We start from the raw sequence: 20,165 nt of genomic DNA, 5'->3' as shown, positions 1-20,165 counted from the left end.
GGGTATGATCCTCTGACCATCTACAAATTCATCTATATGCCTCAAAAACACTCTACTACCCTGCCTGTGTGTCTCTGTTTTATCCAAAGGGATAATAGTATGACAGAGGTATCTATAGGGCTGTCATAAGGAAGAACAATTAGACTTTTCCCTAGCCAAGATCTACTGGGATGACTTATAGGATAGCACATTTTAGCTCAACAAGGAACAACCTTCTAACAGTTAGTGGAATATGATGGGCTGCCCTGTGAGACTGTGAGCTTCCCTCTACTAGAAGTTTTCAAGCAAACAGAGCCTAGATAATCACCTGGTAGTGTATTATAGAACAGTCATGACACACATGACAGATGTTTTCACATGAATGTCATGTGCACCAGCCATAACTTAATCCTATTCTCTCCCACATGAGGATGCAGATCAGAATGTAAGAGAGGGTACATAACCTTGTCACAGGCATAACCTCAAATATATATGAATGTGGTGTGTGTGTGTGTGTATGTACATGTGTGTGTATCACAACTGCTGGTAACCCACCAGCATGTCCCAACACCATCGCTGAGAACCACTATAATAGAGGGGTTCTTTATATAGAGTGGGAAGTAGAGCTGAAAGACCTCTGGGGTTCCTTTAAGCCAGTGGTTCTCAACCTGGCTGCATGTAAGAAATCTCTGGGGAGCTTTTCAAAAGGGCCAGATCCCACCTCAGGCCAATTAAATCAGAACATCTGGGGGTGTGGTTCCAGGCTCCCTGTGTTTAAAAGCTCCCTTGGGAGTTCTAACGTGCAGCCAGGGTTGAGAACTAATGCTTTAGAATCTATAATTCTTCTAGCACTGATTTCAGTGTTACATTGTGTCTCAGAATGATAAGATCAGGTAAAAAATTTTAACATAAAGAATACCAAGATAGGAATTAAGAGGGTCTACTCCTATATTTAATACTTGGCATGACGTTGGACAAGTCATTTCATCCTAGTTCATCTCCATTCTTTCACCACTGAGGTAGAGACAAGAATACCTGTTCTCTCTTTTCTGCCAAAGGGGACAAATGAGAATATTTGTAAAGTGCTTACAGTGCCTTAATAACAATACCTTCACGATATTTTATCCTTCACAAGGTACTTTTGCATATACTCCTTTTAACTTCTCAATACCATATAACACCATATGAAGGTAGTATTATTAAAACCCATTCATTAAAAATAACAACAAAAACAAAACCCATTTATAAAACTTTGAACTGTCACTTTGACTTAGGATATTAGTGCTAGAAAGGACCTTATACATCATCTATTCCAGTCTAATCTCTTCATTACGTAGATAAGGAACCTGAGGTCTAGGGAGATGAAGTGACGTGCTTAAAGCCATCCAACTAATCAGTGGCAAACTCAAAACTAGAACGCATGTCTGCCCGGCTTCTAAGCTATTGCTTTCTTTTACTAAAGCACATGGCCTATCCCTCAGCAGCTCCTTAGTACGTATAGAAAACATGGCTAAGTGAGGAAGCCCGCTTTTTCAGCATTAGCTTTGGACAAGTCATCATTTTGGTAGCTGCTGCAGTCTCCTTCGCAGTAACCTAGTGATGGCAGCAGCCCGCTTCAGCTGGGGTGAAACAATAATAATCAGGATGGCTTTCACGCAAAGCATCAAGGTCTACTGCTAATGTGTCTATGAGCAGTCTGATGAAAGAGCAGTCATAGCATCCATGGACTTGGAGGTTGCGAAAAGGGGGAAATTAGATTGTATGCCAACTTGCTCTTTTTAAAGCCCAGTTATATTCTCTTTTCAAGTTATAAAATCAGGGGAAAAGTTTAGAAAAGAATCATCTCTCACTGTTTAGACATAGAATTTATCATTGATAGCAAATATTATTTACATACAACTTTTGCTAAACTTCTTTATTTCCTTTTAAGCTTAGAGCAACAGTGCTAGAATACGCATAATCAGCTTTCCTCAAGGAGAAGTATACCCGTATTTGCTTCACATTTGGAAACTTCTTCCCAGGGGTTTTAGGTCCTCTACCATTTGTTTCTGTGTGTACTTCTCAACTCTGCTTCCTATTACTTAGCTGACCTTTTCATCTACATTCAGTTCATGCTCTTCACTTCAACCATAGTAAAGAGTCCATAAATGTTTGTTAAGTGAATGAAAGCCAGACATGTTCTGCCCCGTTTTCTCCAAGTGTCTCAAACCTCTGTCCCGCTACTACCTCTACTACCAAGTCTTTGCGAGAAACGGTTCTTCCAGTTGCTCCCAAGACTGTATTTCCTTTTCTGTTTTATAATGCAGCAATAGTCATCTCTTTCAGGGCATGTTCTTGAACTATGTCTATTTGGTTTGGCTTTATGGTCACTCTTAAAAACCTCTTAGTCCATCTCCCTGAGATGAATATGCTGAGGTTCTATGGTGTGCTTTTATTTCTTTGCCTTGTTTTCCCATTAGAGTATAAGCTCTCTGAGGCTAAGGACGAGCTCTTAGTCCCACTAAGAGAACATGATATGTTGCATTCCTGATGACTCTCTCCAAATGTCTTAATGCCATCATGACTGTCCATTCCTCATGACTTGCTTCTCTTTGGAGTTGTGGCTTTATAAGGCTCAGTTCCCCAAGTGGTACACTATCAATCAGCTAAAGAAATCAAGCACCCTTCCAGGAAGCCAGCTAGGGTAAATTGTGAACTGGTCTCCTTAAACAAAACATGGCTGCAGAGCACAGTCGGGGTAGTGGTGAACTATAGTGCCTGGGAAGTTAATGTTTCAACATAAAACATCCAGGTTTGATAATTACGTAGGACTATTATTGTGTTAAGTAAATAAAGCATGCCTCAAAGTCAGATTGTTCCTAACTAGCCTTCACTTGGTGTGTTCCATCTTAATTATTAGCCTTTTCTCTAATTCCTATTGCCCATTAGCCTAGTGAGCAAAATCACTCTATTAGGCAAGGAAGGTAAAGTCCCCACTCAACTTCTGGCCTGTAATTTTTACTTATATGACCATGATACGGTAGAAATAAATTGGACTTGGAGTCTGAATATTTGGTTTCAAGTCCTAACTGTCATTTGGTTTTATGACCTTGAGCAAGGTCATTTCCTTCCTGTGGGTCTCAGATCCACCTGTAAAAATGCAAATAATAAATATCTCACTAGATTTTTTGTGACGATGAAAAGAGATAACATATATAAGAATGGTTCATAAACTGTAAAGTGCTGTAAAAATGTGAAGGATTATTATGATCACTTTGGAACCAGCCTCAATGAAATGGTTTAGAAGACTACTACCTGTTCAGATGGTAAGAACCTGAAAACATGAAGAGAGCCACCTTCTACACTCAGACAGCCCTCTCTACCAGCCCTGGATTCCACACAGAGCTGGCTCAGCAAGCACTCCTCAGTGGAACCAATGCCTCTGAACAGGATCGAGGGGCTCGGGTGCACGATATGGGGCCAGCATATTCCTACTGGCAGTGAAGACCGATGACTGGAACCCCTGACAGAGATGAGAGCTGTCTCCTACCCCTTGGCTGTTCTTCTTGGACACCTTAACTAATTTTGTTGGCTTCCATTCCTCATCATCCCCATCGTCACCATCACCATCACCATCCTCAGGCTCATTCACAGAATGCTCTGAACAATATTTTAGATCCTCGATGTCCATGCTTTGCTCCAGGAACTTTGCTTTAAAACGGGAAGGTTTTGGCTAAGAAAAAAGGTTTGGAATGGTTATTTAATAAAAATAAAAAAAACCACATGTGGATCATATCTTCCCAGTAGCTGTTGCCAGCTATATTCTCAGAGCAGAGATTTCAGACTCCCTCAGATATACCCCACTTGGCTTTACCAATCAGAAGAAATTCTGCTTTAGCCTTTGGCCTTGCAGAGTCTTTGAAGGGACAGAGGCTGAGCAATTTGAGGGAGGAAGGAGGGACTCATGCTATGATGAGATAAGTATCTTTGGATGGACAGCTGAACACTGCTCTTTTCTCCAGCTCCTCCTCCTCAGTTGTGTTACATAATGCCTGTACATGGCCAAAAGTCAGCCTTCTGGAGAGGGAGATTACCTTAAATTTGTATTGTAGTTTTATCTGGGACTCCAAGGAAAACTGAGATGCTGGAATTTGGGGATTTTAACTCTCAACCTCTTCTTAAAAGGCGATTTTAGCACACTCACCCCAAACACCTTGGCTATGTTAAGGTATCACAGTCACTAAGCAGTTTACCTTAGGCGGGATATATTCGAAAGAAGAGTCTGGAGATAGAAGGGTATCCTTAGGAAGATGAGGTTTTTGTCTGCTGGCTACTTGGAGGAGGGTCAGTTTCTATTTGAAAAGAAGAGACAAAGTGTACGTTGCAGGGCAGCTTCTGAGAGTGTTCATGGCTAAAACATAAAGATTCCTAAGCTAGCTTAATTTCAAACCATAGGGAAGTGAGGCAGGGTAATAGTGAAGTAGGTTGAAGGACTCCCACTTTACAAGATCAGTATTAGATTCAGAAAAGAGCAAATTAAAAAATGTATGTTTAAATTATTTTGAAATGCACATGACTATTATCACATGGAAAGTCGATGTAGACCTCATAAAATAGAGCCAACTCATCACACTCATGGTTGCTCCCAAGAGCTGGCCTCAGTTGCAACAGGGTCTCCCAGGGCTTATTAAGTAGGTAGGAAGCTCTATTACCTGCTTGATGATTTCATTCTCTCGGAGAAGCTGCTGATTTTGCTCACAAACTTCTCGCATCTTCTCAAGCTCTTCATCCTATTTCCAGATAGTGCAGTGATAGGTGGGGTTATTTTGGGCACTACATGTGGGTTAGCAGACAACTCACATAGATGAAAACATACTGCTGCCAAGTTGCTGGCAGCAGATGGTTTTTGCACAGCAGGCATTGGCACCCAGAAAAATGCCTGATTTGTACCCGTTCCTAGGTGTCCTGAATGTCACTTGGATTTCAATGCTCCCAAGCAGCCTTGATCACACTCGCAGGAACCACGGGCTCTGCCCTACACCTTCCTTTTTCTTTTCTATTCTCTAGCCTCACATCCCTTATTCACATCAGGATGCTGATTAAGAAACCCACAATGGAGAGTTAGCGCTGTTTCTTTGAGGTCTACAGATGCTTTTGTTGACCCTTCTCAACACAAACTAGGCAGTTTATTTGCTACTCTAATAAGCCTAATTAAAATTCCTGCCACATAAGACGACTGGATGCACGCATACGACCTTAACTAGTTTGGTTATGTCTTCAATGGGAGGTGCCAAAGAAACTCTATAGAGACTGGTGATTCAGCAAACATTCTCAGTTGGATAAAATAGTGCTCCAACATGCTACTAAAGGGTGCGGTGTTCCCAGCCTCTGGAGGAAATTCACACCCCAGGCATTTTACAAACATGTCAGGTCTCAGCTCAGAAGAACAGGCTCAGGAAGAGACAGGTGAATGCCCCTAGGATTTTTCTGGATGACTTAACTTTCTTAACTCTTTAGAGCTCAGAGTTAAGGAAAAGAACCAGAAGGCCTCAAAGTCTGGTATGGAGTATGTACTGTTATTTCTGTACCAAAAAGGAGGTTATTCTATGTGTGGCTACACTCTAAATACCCCTAAATTGATCAAATAGGGCCAAAAGGTAATAGAGGCTACCATTATAAACCTTTTTTCAGTAGTTAGTTGCTCTCTGCCGCAAGTACAATGGTCTAAATCAGACAGGATTCTCAGTCAGGCCTGCGGAACCCATCTCAGGAGACCTTTGGCTCCTTATCATACCTGACACTTCAGGGTACTCAACAGTTGTTGTTCCTTTTCACTGACTGACTCCTCGAGCAGCTTCTCTGCCATTTGGCTTTGCTGTAGCTGACTGAGAAGGTACAGCACCTAGAGAAAGATACAACCCAATGGGACCAAAGGAATAAGAGGAAAAAAGAATTCTGGCTTAGTCCAAGCAGTTATCCAGATGACTGCTATGTGATTTAGAAGTAAACTGTTCTCTTTTGCTCTCATGGCTTGAAGTAGCAAGCACAGCCACAAGGTTTATCAGCAATGTTAATCTTAGTATTAAAGTTGGAGGCTAAAAGCCATTGTCACTGGTATGTATAAACTTAGGCAAGTCATTTCTCTGTTTCAGGTTTCCTATTTGCAAAATTTGGAAAAGACTACATGGTCTTTTGAAAAAAACTTCATACCCCCTACTATTTTTTTTTTTAATGAACAACAAAAAGCAACAACGGTTTGGTTTCTTGATGTAGCTTTCTGGCTTGCCAGAGTTCACCTTCTCTTGGTGCTGTTGCTCCACTCTGACCAGCTCTGCCTGTAACTCTGTCTCTATTTCAGCAAAATGATTTCGTTCTTCAAACAGCATCTTCTGCATGTCAGCACAGCTGGCTTTATTCTGTTTCAGGCTACTTTCAAGCTTGCTGACCTGTATTTTGGAGGAGACCAGCTGGAAGGGATAAAAGATGATCCAGTTTATTTGGAGAATGGCCACCTTTCCCCATTCATTAGGCAGGAAAATGTCAGTTTTCTTGAAATGGACTGAGAAAAGTTCCTCCATGTCTAAGTCCATTCTTATTTTTTCATGGCATATAGATTCTACCATTGAATAGTAACAACACTCCTGAGGCCAAGAGCCCCTTTTTCTATTGAGACAGATATCTTAGAGCTAGAAGCCACCACTAACGTAATTTAATCTCTTGCCTGCCTCAAGGCAAGAATAAACCTAATACAAACAGTATCTGACAACTCCAAATTCTGATATTTGAGAAGTTCTTCTTTAATTTAAAGAGAAGTCCAAAGGACACACCCTTATGGCCAATTATATCCTGTCTCAGAATGGCTACGTTCACATGTCAGAACACGTAGACACAGTAGCTGAGACTGCAGATCTGGCTCTTCAGGCTAGATTGATATCCTATGCTGGCCTAGTTTTATGTTCTCTACTAGCCCAGATGTTGAACCTCATAAATACCAGTGTTCACAAGACTAATCAGGATTTCCTTAGTAGGACAAATCTGCTAACCCAATACAAAAATGTATAAAGGATAGCATTGCTCAAACTCGCAGAGTCAAAGTTTGTACGCTTGTCTCAAATGAAAATGCCTCAATCACCAAAGGTGATCAACTTTAATTCATTTTGTGACAATGTGAGATGGTATATTGTTTTAAGGTCAGTGAAGATGGATTTTCCTTAAGATAAATCTTTATATGTCAAAAGATGATTAGGTTTTCTCTTTCCTAGATTGTCTTTTAGACTTTTGAATATACATCTCATAGATATTTTAAAAAGTAGCATAGTGTAATAGTTTATGTTTAACCAGTGGCCTACTATGGCATCCTGATCTTTTCCTAATAATAACAGAGAACACTTATTGAGCACTTGCTATATGCCAGGCATCACAGGTATCAATTTATAAGTCATATCATATTTTTCTAAGTAACTGGCCTGTACTTGCTCACACCAACCTTCACCCATAAAACTATTTCTCTAATGTTAGTGTCTTTGTGGTTCCTATCATGAAAAGTGGCAATAACACTATGACAGTATTCCAGGCTAACATCTTATTTCAACCTACCAAGCCAGACCTGGTAGGAAGAGTGATGTTTACCTCTCCAATTAAATATTTCAGGGCACACTTGGCTTCCAGAATGGTAGCAATATTCTCCCAGCGGTGTTTTGGCCTGTCTTCACTTTCTGCATCCAGAAGCTTCTGCTGTAGGTCAGCAATCTGAGCACTCCTTTAGGGAAAGAAACAGTAAGCTTTATTGCTAGTAGCCTCAACACCAGTGAGAGGGGAAAAACTCCAAGGAGAAATTTCAAATAATTTTATGGATGGAGGTATCAGTTAAGTACCATCTAAATAATGATTGAGTCAACTGGTTAGGATTTTATACAGCATGTCAAATCCTGTGACAAAGGGACTCCAAGAGACTGTCCAAATGGTTTTATTTTATTAAATATTGGTTGAAATACATGGGTCATATAGTAGGACCTGGAAAGATTTGTTTTTAAGGCTTTTGTTGTAGTGCATTGACTGTAATGTGACTTCCTCTTGAGGCCATGTAAACTCGGATTGTGATATGGTGGCTCACCTATGCAAGGACAAGATTTAGGCTAGAGAACTAAAGGAAAAAATCTTAAAACAACAAACAGGAAAATGCTCTTTGCTGGAATCAAATACAAAATTGATACCAATGGCTGATATTGTGAGAGATTATCTTGAAGTGCCTGCCACAGGACTGAGAAGTTTCTCAAGAAGACTAGATACTCTGACTCTGGTTATAGCTTCTAGATATTTTCTGATCAAGTATGGCCCGAGACCAAGGTTTACACAATATTTCAGTTTAATTAATGGCTTCCTTCTCAAATCAGCTATGTGTCTAGTGAGGGACCATACCAGCATGTGTGTAATATGCAGTGCTATGTGAGATACTATAAAGAAGATGGGTACCAAAATAACCTAACATAGCAGTTCTCAAATTTTTGGGTCTCAGGACCCCTTTACACTCTTAAAAATTATTGAGAACCTCTAAGAAACTCTGTTCATATATGTTATACCTATATATTGTATATATATATATTTATTTATTTATAGTATTAGAAAGTAAAGCTGAGAAAAAAATTAAGTACTTATTCACTTAAAAATATAATAATAATCCATCATACTACATTAACATATTTTATGAAAAATAACATTTTCCAAAACAAGAAATAATTTAGTGTGAAGGATGGGATTGTTGTGCATTTTTACAAATCTTTGTAATGGCTGGTTTAGTAGGAGACAGCTGGATTCTCACATCTCCCTCTGCATTCAATCTTTTGTGACATGTTCTGGTTGACATAAATGAAGACAGTCTGGCCTCACAAGGATATATAGTTGGACAAGGAGGAGCATTTTAACAACCTTTACAGATAATTGTGGATCTTCTTTGAGACTACACCAAAACCCAACAAGTGGTAGTTCCTTAAGTTAGTTGAAATGCAGAATCTGAAACCATTATCCATAAACTTTTCTGACTCTCATATTAAAATCCATTGGTCTATCTTGCAATCTAAATGGATTTTTTTACCCATACATGATTCTGTAAAATGTCATTTGAACAATGTTGAGTCATGCAGAGCCTTCAAATGTTAACACATTTCATTATACAATATAAAAAACCCCACAATTGTTAATATCACTACTGGTCTCATCAGAAAAGTTAAGAAAAACTATCCAGCTCACGTCGGCAGATACAAGTTTTCCAAAATTCTACATTTTGCTTGAAAGCTCAAATTTTATCTTTGGTGACAAACACTGTCAGTTGTTTTCCCTGAAGTGACAGGCTCATTCTGTTCATTTTTGAGCAAATGTCTGTCAGGTACCCGAGTCTGAATAACCACAGTTTGTCTGTCAGTCGTTCTTTCAAGTAAAAGCAATGTTCCCTGAGAAAAGAGGCCTGCTGAGCTCACACCTCCAACAAGCCACAAGTGCTTTTCCTTGAGACAGCCGTCACCCTGCGGCGGGCAGCAGGAGTGCTTCCTGTGCTCTTCCTGCTCCATCACACAGAATATTAGAAAGATCTGAACTCAAGGGACAAGATTTAATCAAATCGACAATTTGTACTGCTCTATCAAAGACTTTCTTAAGTAAAACTAACTTTTTTTTAAACTGAGAGTGTGTGGTGGTGCAGTCTATAATGACCACCAGTATAGGCTGGTGCCACTGCTTTGACTCATGCTAATGTGTCAGCAGGTTTTGTCCACTGTTGCTTTTCCATTATCATGGCAAACATTGACATAGTAAAAATAGCAAATAACATCTCAATATTATTATGAAAATAGTTTTGATCGCTCAGACTCCCGAAAAGGGTCTCAGAGATCTCCAGGGGTTTGTGGACCACACTTTGAGTACCTTGGTCTAATATATAGTCCTTTCCTTCAACAAACTTACAATCTGTCTAGATTGACAAGACTAATAAACATAAAACAATTAATAAATATAAAGATAACATATATTATCTGTACCACATGATTGAATACTATAAGTTCTGAAGGAGTTTAAAGCGGAAGATTAGTGAGGGATGAAGAGTCAGGGAAGGCTTCTTGGAAGAGGTGGGCCAGAACACTTCAGAGTTGTCATCTATCATTTGCTCTTTCTTGTCTTCTCTGACAATTCATGTCCCTTAGCTATTTCAAAATTTAGTCTAAGTCTCACCAACTTTAGGAAAATTCCCTTGATTAAACTCACCTCTGTGTAATTGCCCTCTATGTGGCACCTGCCCTACATTAGAGTAATCATTTACTTATGCACAATGGTGTACAGGTAAAAGTTTAACCATCAGCACTTAAAACCAGACCTGATGTGTAACTTTTGCTAGTTGTCTGTGAAATACTTTCACCATAACCAATTGTAAGCCATCAATGGTTTACCACATTCCTGAAATTTTAACAAATAATTCCAACACACTACCATGAGTCGTTATACTATTTCCACTTGAGAGCAAGACATCATCTATTCTTTCTATATATCCCAAATGCATCCAGCACAGCACAAAGCAGAAACTCAAATGTTGAGTGACTTATAGATGTATCCAAAGATAAACTGCTAGTGTGTGTTGCTAAAAACAAATTAAATGATCTCCAAGGTCTTCTGGGCAATAACATTCTATTGTTCTAAGACACTATAAAATCTCTGTCAAAGTTCTGTTCCTTCTAGATCTCATAGCTACTTAAAAGACAATAATAGTGATTACAAAGCCTGTGTAGCATAATTTCTGGTCTTAGAGCCAGGAAGGGAGAAAGAGAAGAACGTTCATTAAGCACTTCTACTATGCCAAGTACTGTGTTATGTACTTTACTTACTAATCTCATTTAATGCTCATGATAACTTTACTTACACATTATATCTACTTTGCTGATGATCTCTAAAGTTCTCCTCCTTCTATGTTATTGCTCTTCTGCTATCATTTCTTGGATTCTTCTAAAGTTTTGCTTTTAGTCAGTTCTACACCTCAGAGATACTATTACATCAAAAATTGTGGTGCATCATAAAGAGCATGGGCTTTGGAATTAGATAGACTGGATTTCGAATCTCAGCTCTTATAACCTTTAGCAAATTTCTTAAGATCTCTGAACTTCAGTTTAGATCTCTAAAGTGAGAAGAATGATACTTACCTCATAAGGTATAATGATACCTTAGAGGGAGGGACTGAAAGAGAAAATGTATCTAACATGTCTAGTAAAGTGTATGGTTCAAAAAATCACTACTTTCTCTTGTTTCTACACCATCACAAAACTTTTGAAAAACAAACTTTTGAATCACCAGACTGACAGGTTCTATTTTGATTCCACGCATAAATTTTTATAATGCCTTAGAGCTAGACCCATCACCTGAGTTCCATTTCAGTCTCTAGGCTTTCAATCTGCTTTGTAATGGAGTCCTCTGACTCAGAAACTTGACCACGCAGTTCAGCAAGTGAGAATGTGCGCCTCTGTAAAGAAGGAGAGTGGGAATGAGGGTGAAGTACTAAAAGAAAAGTAACCTCTAAAGTAGTGAGGGTTTTTGGGGAGTGCAGAGTCTGATTATTGGTAACATATTTCCATAAGGGCACTTACCCTGAGTTTAGGAGGTGGATTCTCCCCAGATTCCATCTTTTCTTTGAGTTGAGCCACATCCTGAGCCAGGATCTTTCTATCTTCAAGAAGGTCATTCAGATGGCGTTTGGCTTCCTCAGTACTGACCATAACCTCAATTTCATTTCCAAGCCAATTCTAGAAATAAGTGATGTTGAGTTAGGAATGAGGAATCGCTGGCCTATGGGCTAGATTCAGCTGCAGACTTAGTTTCACTCAGACCAGAGCCCAAGTAACTAAAAGTGAGATTTCCATTCATGCCTATACTCACCAAAAATTCCAATAGTTCTCTCAGAGCCTTTAATGGCAGTATCCTAAAAGGTCATAAGAAAGAGGCTTTCTGCAGAAAATCTATCTCCAGATATCCTAGCATTTCTAAGTACTCTGGCTTTACCGTCTCCATTTTTTCCCCTTAACTAGTCATGATACAGAATTGAACTATATTTTGATTATCTGTTCTATTTAATAGATATATATTCATTCTTAATCTCTAAAGTAGATGAATATAATTTTTTTAAGTAAACAAAATTAACCAAATTCAGTTTTTAAAAAAGTAACCATCCCTGAGAACATGTTCACTTTGGATAAAGACATACTATGCTGAAAGTAATCAAAAGAAAGCTGGAGTGGATATATTAATACCAGAGAATGTAGAATTCACATCAAAGAATATTACCAAGGATAAAAAAGATCATTTCATAATGGTAAAAAGTCAACTATTCAAGAGAACATAAAATCCTTAATGTTTGTTCCTAATAACAAAGCACAGAAATACATGAAACAAAATCATATATAAACCAACAAAGGAGATAATGTGGAATTATAAAAATATTCAATTGATCCAAAAGAAGCCAGAGAACAAGGAAAAAGGGAAAAAACAGATGGGACAAATAGAAAACAAATAGCAAGATGATAGATTCAATCCTATCCATATCAATAATCACATTAAATGTAAATGGTTTAAATACCTCAATTAAAATGCAGAGATTGTCAGATTGGATTTAAAAAGCTAGAGCTGGGGCCAGCCCCATGGCTGAGTAGTTAAGTTTGTGTGCTCGCTTCGGTGGCCCAGGGTTCACCGGTTTGCATCCTGGGTGCAGACCTACACAACTCATCAAGCCATGCCATGGTGGCATCCCACATAGAAGAACAAGAATGACCTACAATTAGGATATACAACTATGTACTGGGACTTTGGGGAGAAAAAAAAAGAGGAAGATTGGCAACAGATGTTAGCTCAGGGCCAATCTTCTAAAAGAAAAGATACAAACTAGACCCAACTACATGCTGCCTACAAGAGATAAACTTTAAAAATGAAGGCATAAATAGGTTAATACTAAAAGGATTAAAAAAATATATACCATGCTAAGATTAATCACAAGAAAGATGGAGGGGCTATATTATTATCAGAAAAAGTAGATTTCAGAACAAAGAATATTACCAGGGATAAAAAAACATAATTTCATAATAATGAAGGGACAAATTAATCCTAAATGTTTATGTCCCTAATAACAGAGCTTCAAAATACATGAAGCAAAAAACACACAGAACTACCAGGAGAAAAAGAGAAATCCATAATTCTAGTTGGAGATTTCAATACCCATCTCTCAATAACTGATAGAACAAGTAGGCAGAAAATCAGCAAGGATACAGTAGAAATGAACAGCATAATCAATCAAATCAACATGATTGATATTTATAGTATAGCCTATCCAACAACAGCAGAATACAAATTCTTCTCAAGTACACATAGAACATTTGCCAAGATTGAACATATTCTAAGTCATAATAAGTTTCAATAAATTCAAAAGGATTCAAGTCATACAAAGTATGTTCTCTAACCACAACAGAATTAAATTAGAAATCATAACAGAAAGATATCTGGAAAACCTCCCAATATTTGGAAACTAAATAACATGCTTCTAAATAACCTATGGGTTAAAGAAGAAATCAACAGGGAAATTGGAATATGTTTTGAACTGAATGAAAATAAAAACACAACTATCAAAATTTGTGGGATGTCATTAAAGGAGTACAAAAGGAGAAATTTATAGCACTAAATGCCTATATTAGAAAAGAAGAAAGAACTCAAATCAATGACCTCAGCTTTTACTGTAAGAAACTAAAAATAATAGTTAAATCCAAAGCAGAAGTAAGAAAATGATAAAGATTGGATTGGAAGTTAATGAGCTACTGTCTTTTGGGTATTTTTTTAGTGTGGTAAAATATACATAATATAAAATTTACCATTTTAACCATTTGTAAGAATGATTTAGTTCTTTGATAAACCTCTAGCCAAACTGACCAGGAAAAAGGAGAAAAGATACAAAATTACCAATAACAGGAATGAGATAAATGACATTACTATAGCTTTTACAGACATTAGAAGGATAATAAGGGAATATTATGAATAATTTCATGCCAATAAATTTGACAACTCTGATGAAACAGACAAAGATCCCTGAAACACATAAACTACCAAAGTTCACTCAAGAATAAATATATAACCTGAACAACTCTGTATCTTTAAAAAACCCCTCTTTATCTTTAGTTATCTTTATCTTAGTTATCTGTATCTTTAGTTAACCCTCCCTCCGACTCCAAAAGCAAAAACGAACACAAAAATGTTTCAGGGCCAGAGGGCTTAACTTGTGAATTATACCAAACTGTTAAGGAAGAAACAATATTAATTCTATATAAACTCTTCCAGACAAGTGAAGAGGAAGGAATACTTCCCAACTTATTGTAAGAGGCCAGCATTACCTGATACCAAAACCAGATGAAGACATTATAAGAAAACAGACCAATATCCCTTATGAACACAGATGCAAAATTTTACACAAAATTTTGATTTTAGCAGCATTTTATGTATTTTTGAACTCAACAATACACAAAAGCATGATAAATCACAACCAGTGGAGTTTATCCAAGGAACGCAATTTGAACACATTTGAACATCAAAGTAATTCACCCAATCAACAAACTAGAGACAAAAAAAGTATTTGACAAAATTTATACCCACTCAGAATAAAAACTTACAGCAAACTGAGGATAAGAACTTCCTCAAGCTGATAAAAGGCATCTATGAAAAACCTATAGCTAACATTATATTTAATGGTGAAAGACTGAATGCTTTGCTCCTGAGATCAGGAGAACAGAAGGGTTTCTACTGTCACCACTCCTATTCAACATCATCCTGAAGGTCCTAGCCAATGTAATAGGTCAAGTAAAAGAAATAAGACACAGATTAAAAAGGAAGAAGTAAAACTATTTACACATGGCATGATTGTCTATGTAGAAAACCCAAAGAACCTACAAAATAGCTACTAGACTAATAAAGTCAGAAGATAAAAGTTAACATATAAAAATCAATTGTATTTCTATATACCAGCAATGAACAACTAGATAAATAATTTGGCAGTTTCTTATAAAGTTAAACACACATTTACTATATGATTCAGCAATCCCACTCCTAGGTATTTACCCAAGTGAAATGATTACCTATGTTTACACAGAAACTAGAAAAAAAGCCCCCAAATAGCCTTTATTAAGGTGAATAGATAAACAAACTGTGGGACACCCATATAATGAAATACCACTCAGCAAAAAAAAAATACAGGCAACAACATGGATGAATCTCAAATGCATTATGCTAAGTGAAAGAAGCCATACTTTATGTTTATATTTATATGACAGTGATGCAAAGGGAAAACAATAATGACAGAATATAGATCAGTGTTTGCCAAGGGCCAGGGATGTGGGAGGAGTTGACTATAAGGGGTATAGGTGAATTTGAGGGGATAATGGAACTATTCTATATCTTGATTTTAGTGGTAGTTATACAACTGTATGTGTTTGTCAAAACTCACACAACTGTACGCTAAAAAGGGTAAATCTTACTGTATATCAGTTATGCCTTAAAAGATAAATTGAAAAAACCAATGTCATTTGCCATACTAACAGAGTAAAAACAAACCAACCATAAGATCATCTCAATAGGATTCAGAAAAAACTTTTGAAAAAACTCAACATCCATTCATGATAAAAACTTTCGGCAAACTAAGAATAGACAGGAAGTTCTTCAACCTGATAAAGGACATATACCAAAAAACTACAGCTAATATCACACTTAAATGGTGAAAGACTGAATGCTTTCTCCCTAAGATTGGGAACAAAGCAAGAATGTCCCCTTTCATCTATCCTATTCAATATTTTACTGGAGGTTCTAGCAAGTGCAATAAGGCAAGACAAAGCCAAAAAAAAAAAGGCATACACAGCAGGTAAGAATAAATAAAATTGTCCCTATTTGCAGATGGCATGATTGTCTGTGTAGAAAATCCGAAGGACTCTACAAAAAACCTACAAGAACCAACAGCTATGTCCAAGGAGTTAGAAATTGAAACTTTAAAAATTCCAATATCATAAAAATATGAAATACTTAGGGTATACTTGACAAAAGATGTGCAACATCTGTACACTGAAAACTAAAACACTGCTGAGAGAAATTAAAGACTTAAATAAATGGAGAGATGTCCTGTGTTCATGGATATAAAGACTCTATATTGTTAAGATGTAAATTCTCCTTAAATTTATCTATAGATTCTATGCAATCCTAATCAAACTCCCAGCAGACGCTTTATAGAAATTGATAAGCTGATTCTAAAATTTATATGGAAATGCAAAGGAGCTAGTTTTCCCTCAAAATTTTAAAAACAAATAACAACTTTGGAGGACTTATACTACCCGATTTCAGAACTTATTATAAAACTAGCGTAATCAAAACATTTTGGTACTGGCATAAAGACAGACACGTAGATCAATGGAATAGAATCTAGAAATCAACTCATGGACAATTGATTTTGACAAAGGTGTCAAGTCAAAATGAATCATAGACCAAAATGTAAACTATATAGACCAAAAGCTTAAAAATATATAACTTCTAGAAGAAAACTGAGTGGGAAATCTTAGTGGCCTTGGATTTGGCAAAGATTTCTTAAATAGGACATAAAAACCATGAAGTATAAAAGAAAAAATGTCAGTAAATTGGATGGCATCAAAATTAAAAAGCTTTGCTTGCTCTTCAAAAGACACTGTTACAAAACAAAAAGGCAAGCCACAGCCTGGGAGAAAATATTTATAGAACATAGAAGGCCTTTGTTACATATATCTAGAATATATAATGAATTCTAACTCAAAAGTAAGAAAAAAGACAACCCAATTGAAAAATTGGGAAAAGATTTGAAAAGATATTTCACAAGACAAACATATGGCAAATAAACACATGAAAAGATGCTCATTATCCTTGGTCATTAAGAAAATAAAAACTAAAACCACAATGAGGCACCATTACCTATCCACTAGAATAGCTAAAATTCAAAAGATGGACCATAAGTATTGGTGAGAATGTACAGCAACGAGAACCCTCATTCATCGCTAGCAGGAATGTAAAATAGTACAACCACTTTGGAAAACAATTTGGCAGTTGCTTAAAATTTAAAACATAGACCTATCACATGAGCCAGCGATTCCACTCATAGGTTATACACCAAAGAGATAAAAACACATATCCACACAAAGACTTGTACACAAATGTTCAGTACAATATTTGTAATAGCCCAAAACTGGAAAGAACACAAATGTCCATCAATAGGTGAATGGATAAACAAATTGTGATATATCCATACAATGGGGATGCCACTCAGTAATAAAAAGGAAAGAAGTATTGATACATACAACCACACGAATGAATCTCAAAATAATTATGCTGAATAAAAGCCAGAAAAAAATATACTGTATGATTCAATTTTTACAAAATTCTAGAAAACAAAAAAAAAATCTATAGTGACAGAAAGCAGATTAATGGTTGCCTGGAGACAGGGCGTGGAGGGGTGGACTGCGGAGGGGAGGGAGGGATTACAAAAGGGTACAAAAAAAGTTTTGGTCATGATGGACATTGACATTATCTTGATTGTGGTGATGATTTCATGGGTGCATATCTGTGTCAAAACTTATTAAATTGTATACTTTAAACACATACAATTTATTGTAAGTAAATTATACCTCAATAAAACTGTTAAAAAGTTAACTGAACCTAAACAGGGCAGGGATAGAAAGGGTTCTCTTGGTCTTTAACAATCATTCAAAGATATTCCTATCTTTAGGAAATAAGGCAACAAGGTAGAACTTCAGATTTTGCAGTGTTTACTTCTAAACAAAAAGAAAGCTTTTTCCCTTTGTTCCCTTCTCCAATGTACATGAGAGAAACGGCAGTTCAAGCTGTCCATACCTTCACTCGCGCTGCAGTGCTGCCTTCCATCCCACGGCTCTGAGCCTCCTTCCGCTTATCTGCAACCTCCCGTTGTTTTTGGAGAGCATCCTTGAGACGCTTGTTGGCAGCTGCTGCCTAAATAAAAATGGCTCATAGTAATGTTAAATTAACTTAAAAGGTAAAAAGGAAAAAAAAGGTAAAAAGAAGAACACTCTTTCTAGCATATTAGTATTTCCATCATACTAGTAAAGAAAAATAAACAATTCTATGGGTTTGAGTTCCTGTTGGAACCAAGTGTACAAGTCTCCATGTACATAATATCGGTGAGCAGTTACTGCTTTAGAGCCTAGGGGAGGCACACATTTCAAGGAAGCACTGCAGGCTGAAAGTATCTGGAAATGTCAATATCAATATTACTCTATGTTTTCTTGGAAAGAAGCAAGCTCAATTAGGAAAAAAAATCCTTATTTGAATAGTACCGTTTTCAACAGGTTTTTATCTGCTCACAGTTCATGACATACATACAGGGTTCAAGACTTAGGAATTGCTGGTCAAGATTGGTATCCTGGTTTCTGAGGACACTGGCTCATTTAAGGGATACTGCTTTGCCAGCATCTAAGCCTGAAGGTGACAATACACTTGACCTAGTAGATTAGATTGTCTTACCTCTTCAGTTTTACGTCTGAGTACATTAGACTGTTTTTGGAAGTTTCTTTCAAGTTTGAGCAGTTCATATTGCCTCTTACGATCCTGAGAAGAAAATGTCAGACTTTTAATTGCTATTCAGCTAGCTAAAATAAAACTAAAGAGTCTTTCAATGATACAGTCATTATGGAAAACAGTATGGAGCTTCCTCAAAACATTAAAAATAGAACTACTGTACAAGCCAGCAATCTCATTACTGGGTATATATCCAAAGGAAACGAAGTCAGTATCTTGAAGAGATATCTTCACTCCCATACTCATTGCAGCATTATTCACAATAACCAAGATATGGAAACAACCTAAGTGTTTGTTGACAGATGCATGGATAAAGAAAATGTGGCATGTGTATCTCTCTCTCTCTCTCTATAACGGAATATTATTCAGCCATAAACAAGAAGGAAATTCTGCCATTTGCGACAACAATGGGTGAACCTGGAGATCATTATGGTAAGTGAAATAAACCACACTGAGAAATAAAAATACCATATAATCTCACTTATATGTGGAATCTAAAGAAGTCGAACTCAAAGAACCAGAGAGTAGAATGGTGGTTACCAGGGACTGAGGAGTGTGGAAAATGGGGAAAGGTTGGTCAAAGGGTACAAACTTTCAGTTATAAGATGAATAAGTTCTGGGAATTGATCTATATATAGCATAGTGACTATAATTAATAATACTGTATCGTATACTTGAAATATGCTAAAAGAGAAAAGAATAGATCTTAGGTGTTCTCACTATACTAAAAAAAAGGGGGGGTAACCATGGGAGGTGATAGATGTGCTGCAATCAGGAAATGTGACATCTCCAAATTCAGTCTTCTCTTTCAAGATTGTTATGACTATTCGGGATCACTTGTATTTTTATATGAATTTTAGGATCAGCGAGTGAATTTCTGCAAATAAGCCAGATGAAATTTTGATTGAGATTGTATTGAATCTGTAGAACAATCTGGGGAGCATTCCATCTCAAGAATATTAAGTCTTCCCATCCGTGAACACAGGTTATCTTTCCATTTATTTAGATCTTTAACTAATTCAATGACGTTTTGAAGGTTTTAATATGTCTTACACTTGTTTTAAGTTTATTCCTAAGTATTTTATTCTTATTGATGCTATTATAAATGGAATTGTTTAATTTCATTTTCAAATTGTTAGTTGCTAGTGTATAGAAATACAGCTGATTTTTATACATTGAACTTATATCCTGCAACCTTGCTAAATTTATGTATTAGTTCTAATAGTTTTTTAGTAGATTCTGTAGGGTTTCCTAAATACAAGATCATGTCATCTGCTAACAGAGATAGTTTTGCTTCTTCCTTTCCAATCTGGATGCCTTTTATATATTTTTCTCGCCTAAGTGCCCTGGCTAGAACCTCCAGGACAATGTTGAATAGAAGTTGTGAGAGCAGATATTCTTGTCTTGCTTCTGATCTTAGGGGGACAGTATTCTGTCTCTCACCATTAAGTATGATGTCAGCTGCAGGTTTTTCATAAATGCCCTTTATCAGGTTGAGGAAGTTCCCTTCTACTTCTAGTTTATTGTGTGTTTTTATCATGAAAGTAAGTTGGGTTTTCTCAAATGCTTTTTCTGTGTCTATT

The 20,165-nt window shown here is 36.9% G+C and overlaps 1 protein-coding gene across 5 annotated transcripts in view; it reads right to left on the bottom strand.

Moving 5' to 3' along the window:
- Positions 1 to 20,165, bottom strand: part of KIF4A (kinesin family member 4A) — a 121,299-nt gene that overhangs the window by 6,885 nt on the left and 94,249 nt on the right. For all 5 annotated transcript variants that reach the window (XR_002805395.2, XM_023633649.2, XM_023633651.2 and 2 more), the window contains exons 19-28: positions 18,529 to 18,612; positions 17,881 to 17,997; positions 11,577 to 11,732; positions 11,352 to 11,452; positions 7,588 to 7,717; positions 6,255 to 6,425; positions 5,753 to 5,860; positions 4,671 to 4,748; positions 4,212 to 4,310; positions 3,509 to 3,691 (exon numbers count right to left, since the gene is read on the bottom strand). Coding sequence is in view for 4 of the 5 variants with exons in the window: in XM_023633649.2 (XP_023489417.1) it covers positions 3,509 to 3,691; positions 4,212 to 4,310; positions 4,671 to 4,748; positions 5,753 to 5,860; positions 6,255 to 6,425; positions 7,588 to 7,717; positions 11,352 to 11,452; positions 11,577 to 11,732; positions 17,881 to 17,997; positions 18,529 to 18,612 (1,227 nt within the window). In the remaining variant the exon portion in view is untranslated. The remainder of the gene's footprint in view (positions 1 to 3,508; positions 3,692 to 4,211; positions 4,311 to 4,670; positions 4,749 to 5,752; positions 5,861 to 6,254; positions 6,426 to 7,587; positions 7,718 to 11,351; positions 11,453 to 11,576; positions 11,733 to 17,880; positions 17,998 to 18,528; positions 18,613 to 20,165) is intronic.

This window comes from Equus caballus, chromosome X, assembly GCF_041296265.1.
Source record: "Equus caballus isolate H_3958 breed thoroughbred chromosome X, TB-T2T, whole genome shotgun sequence".
Lineage (NCBI taxonomy): Eukaryota > Metazoa > Chordata > Mammalia > Perissodactyla > Equidae > Equus > Equus caballus.
Note: the sequence above shows the minus strand (reverse complement) of the source record. Positions and strands in the feature narration are given on the sequence as shown.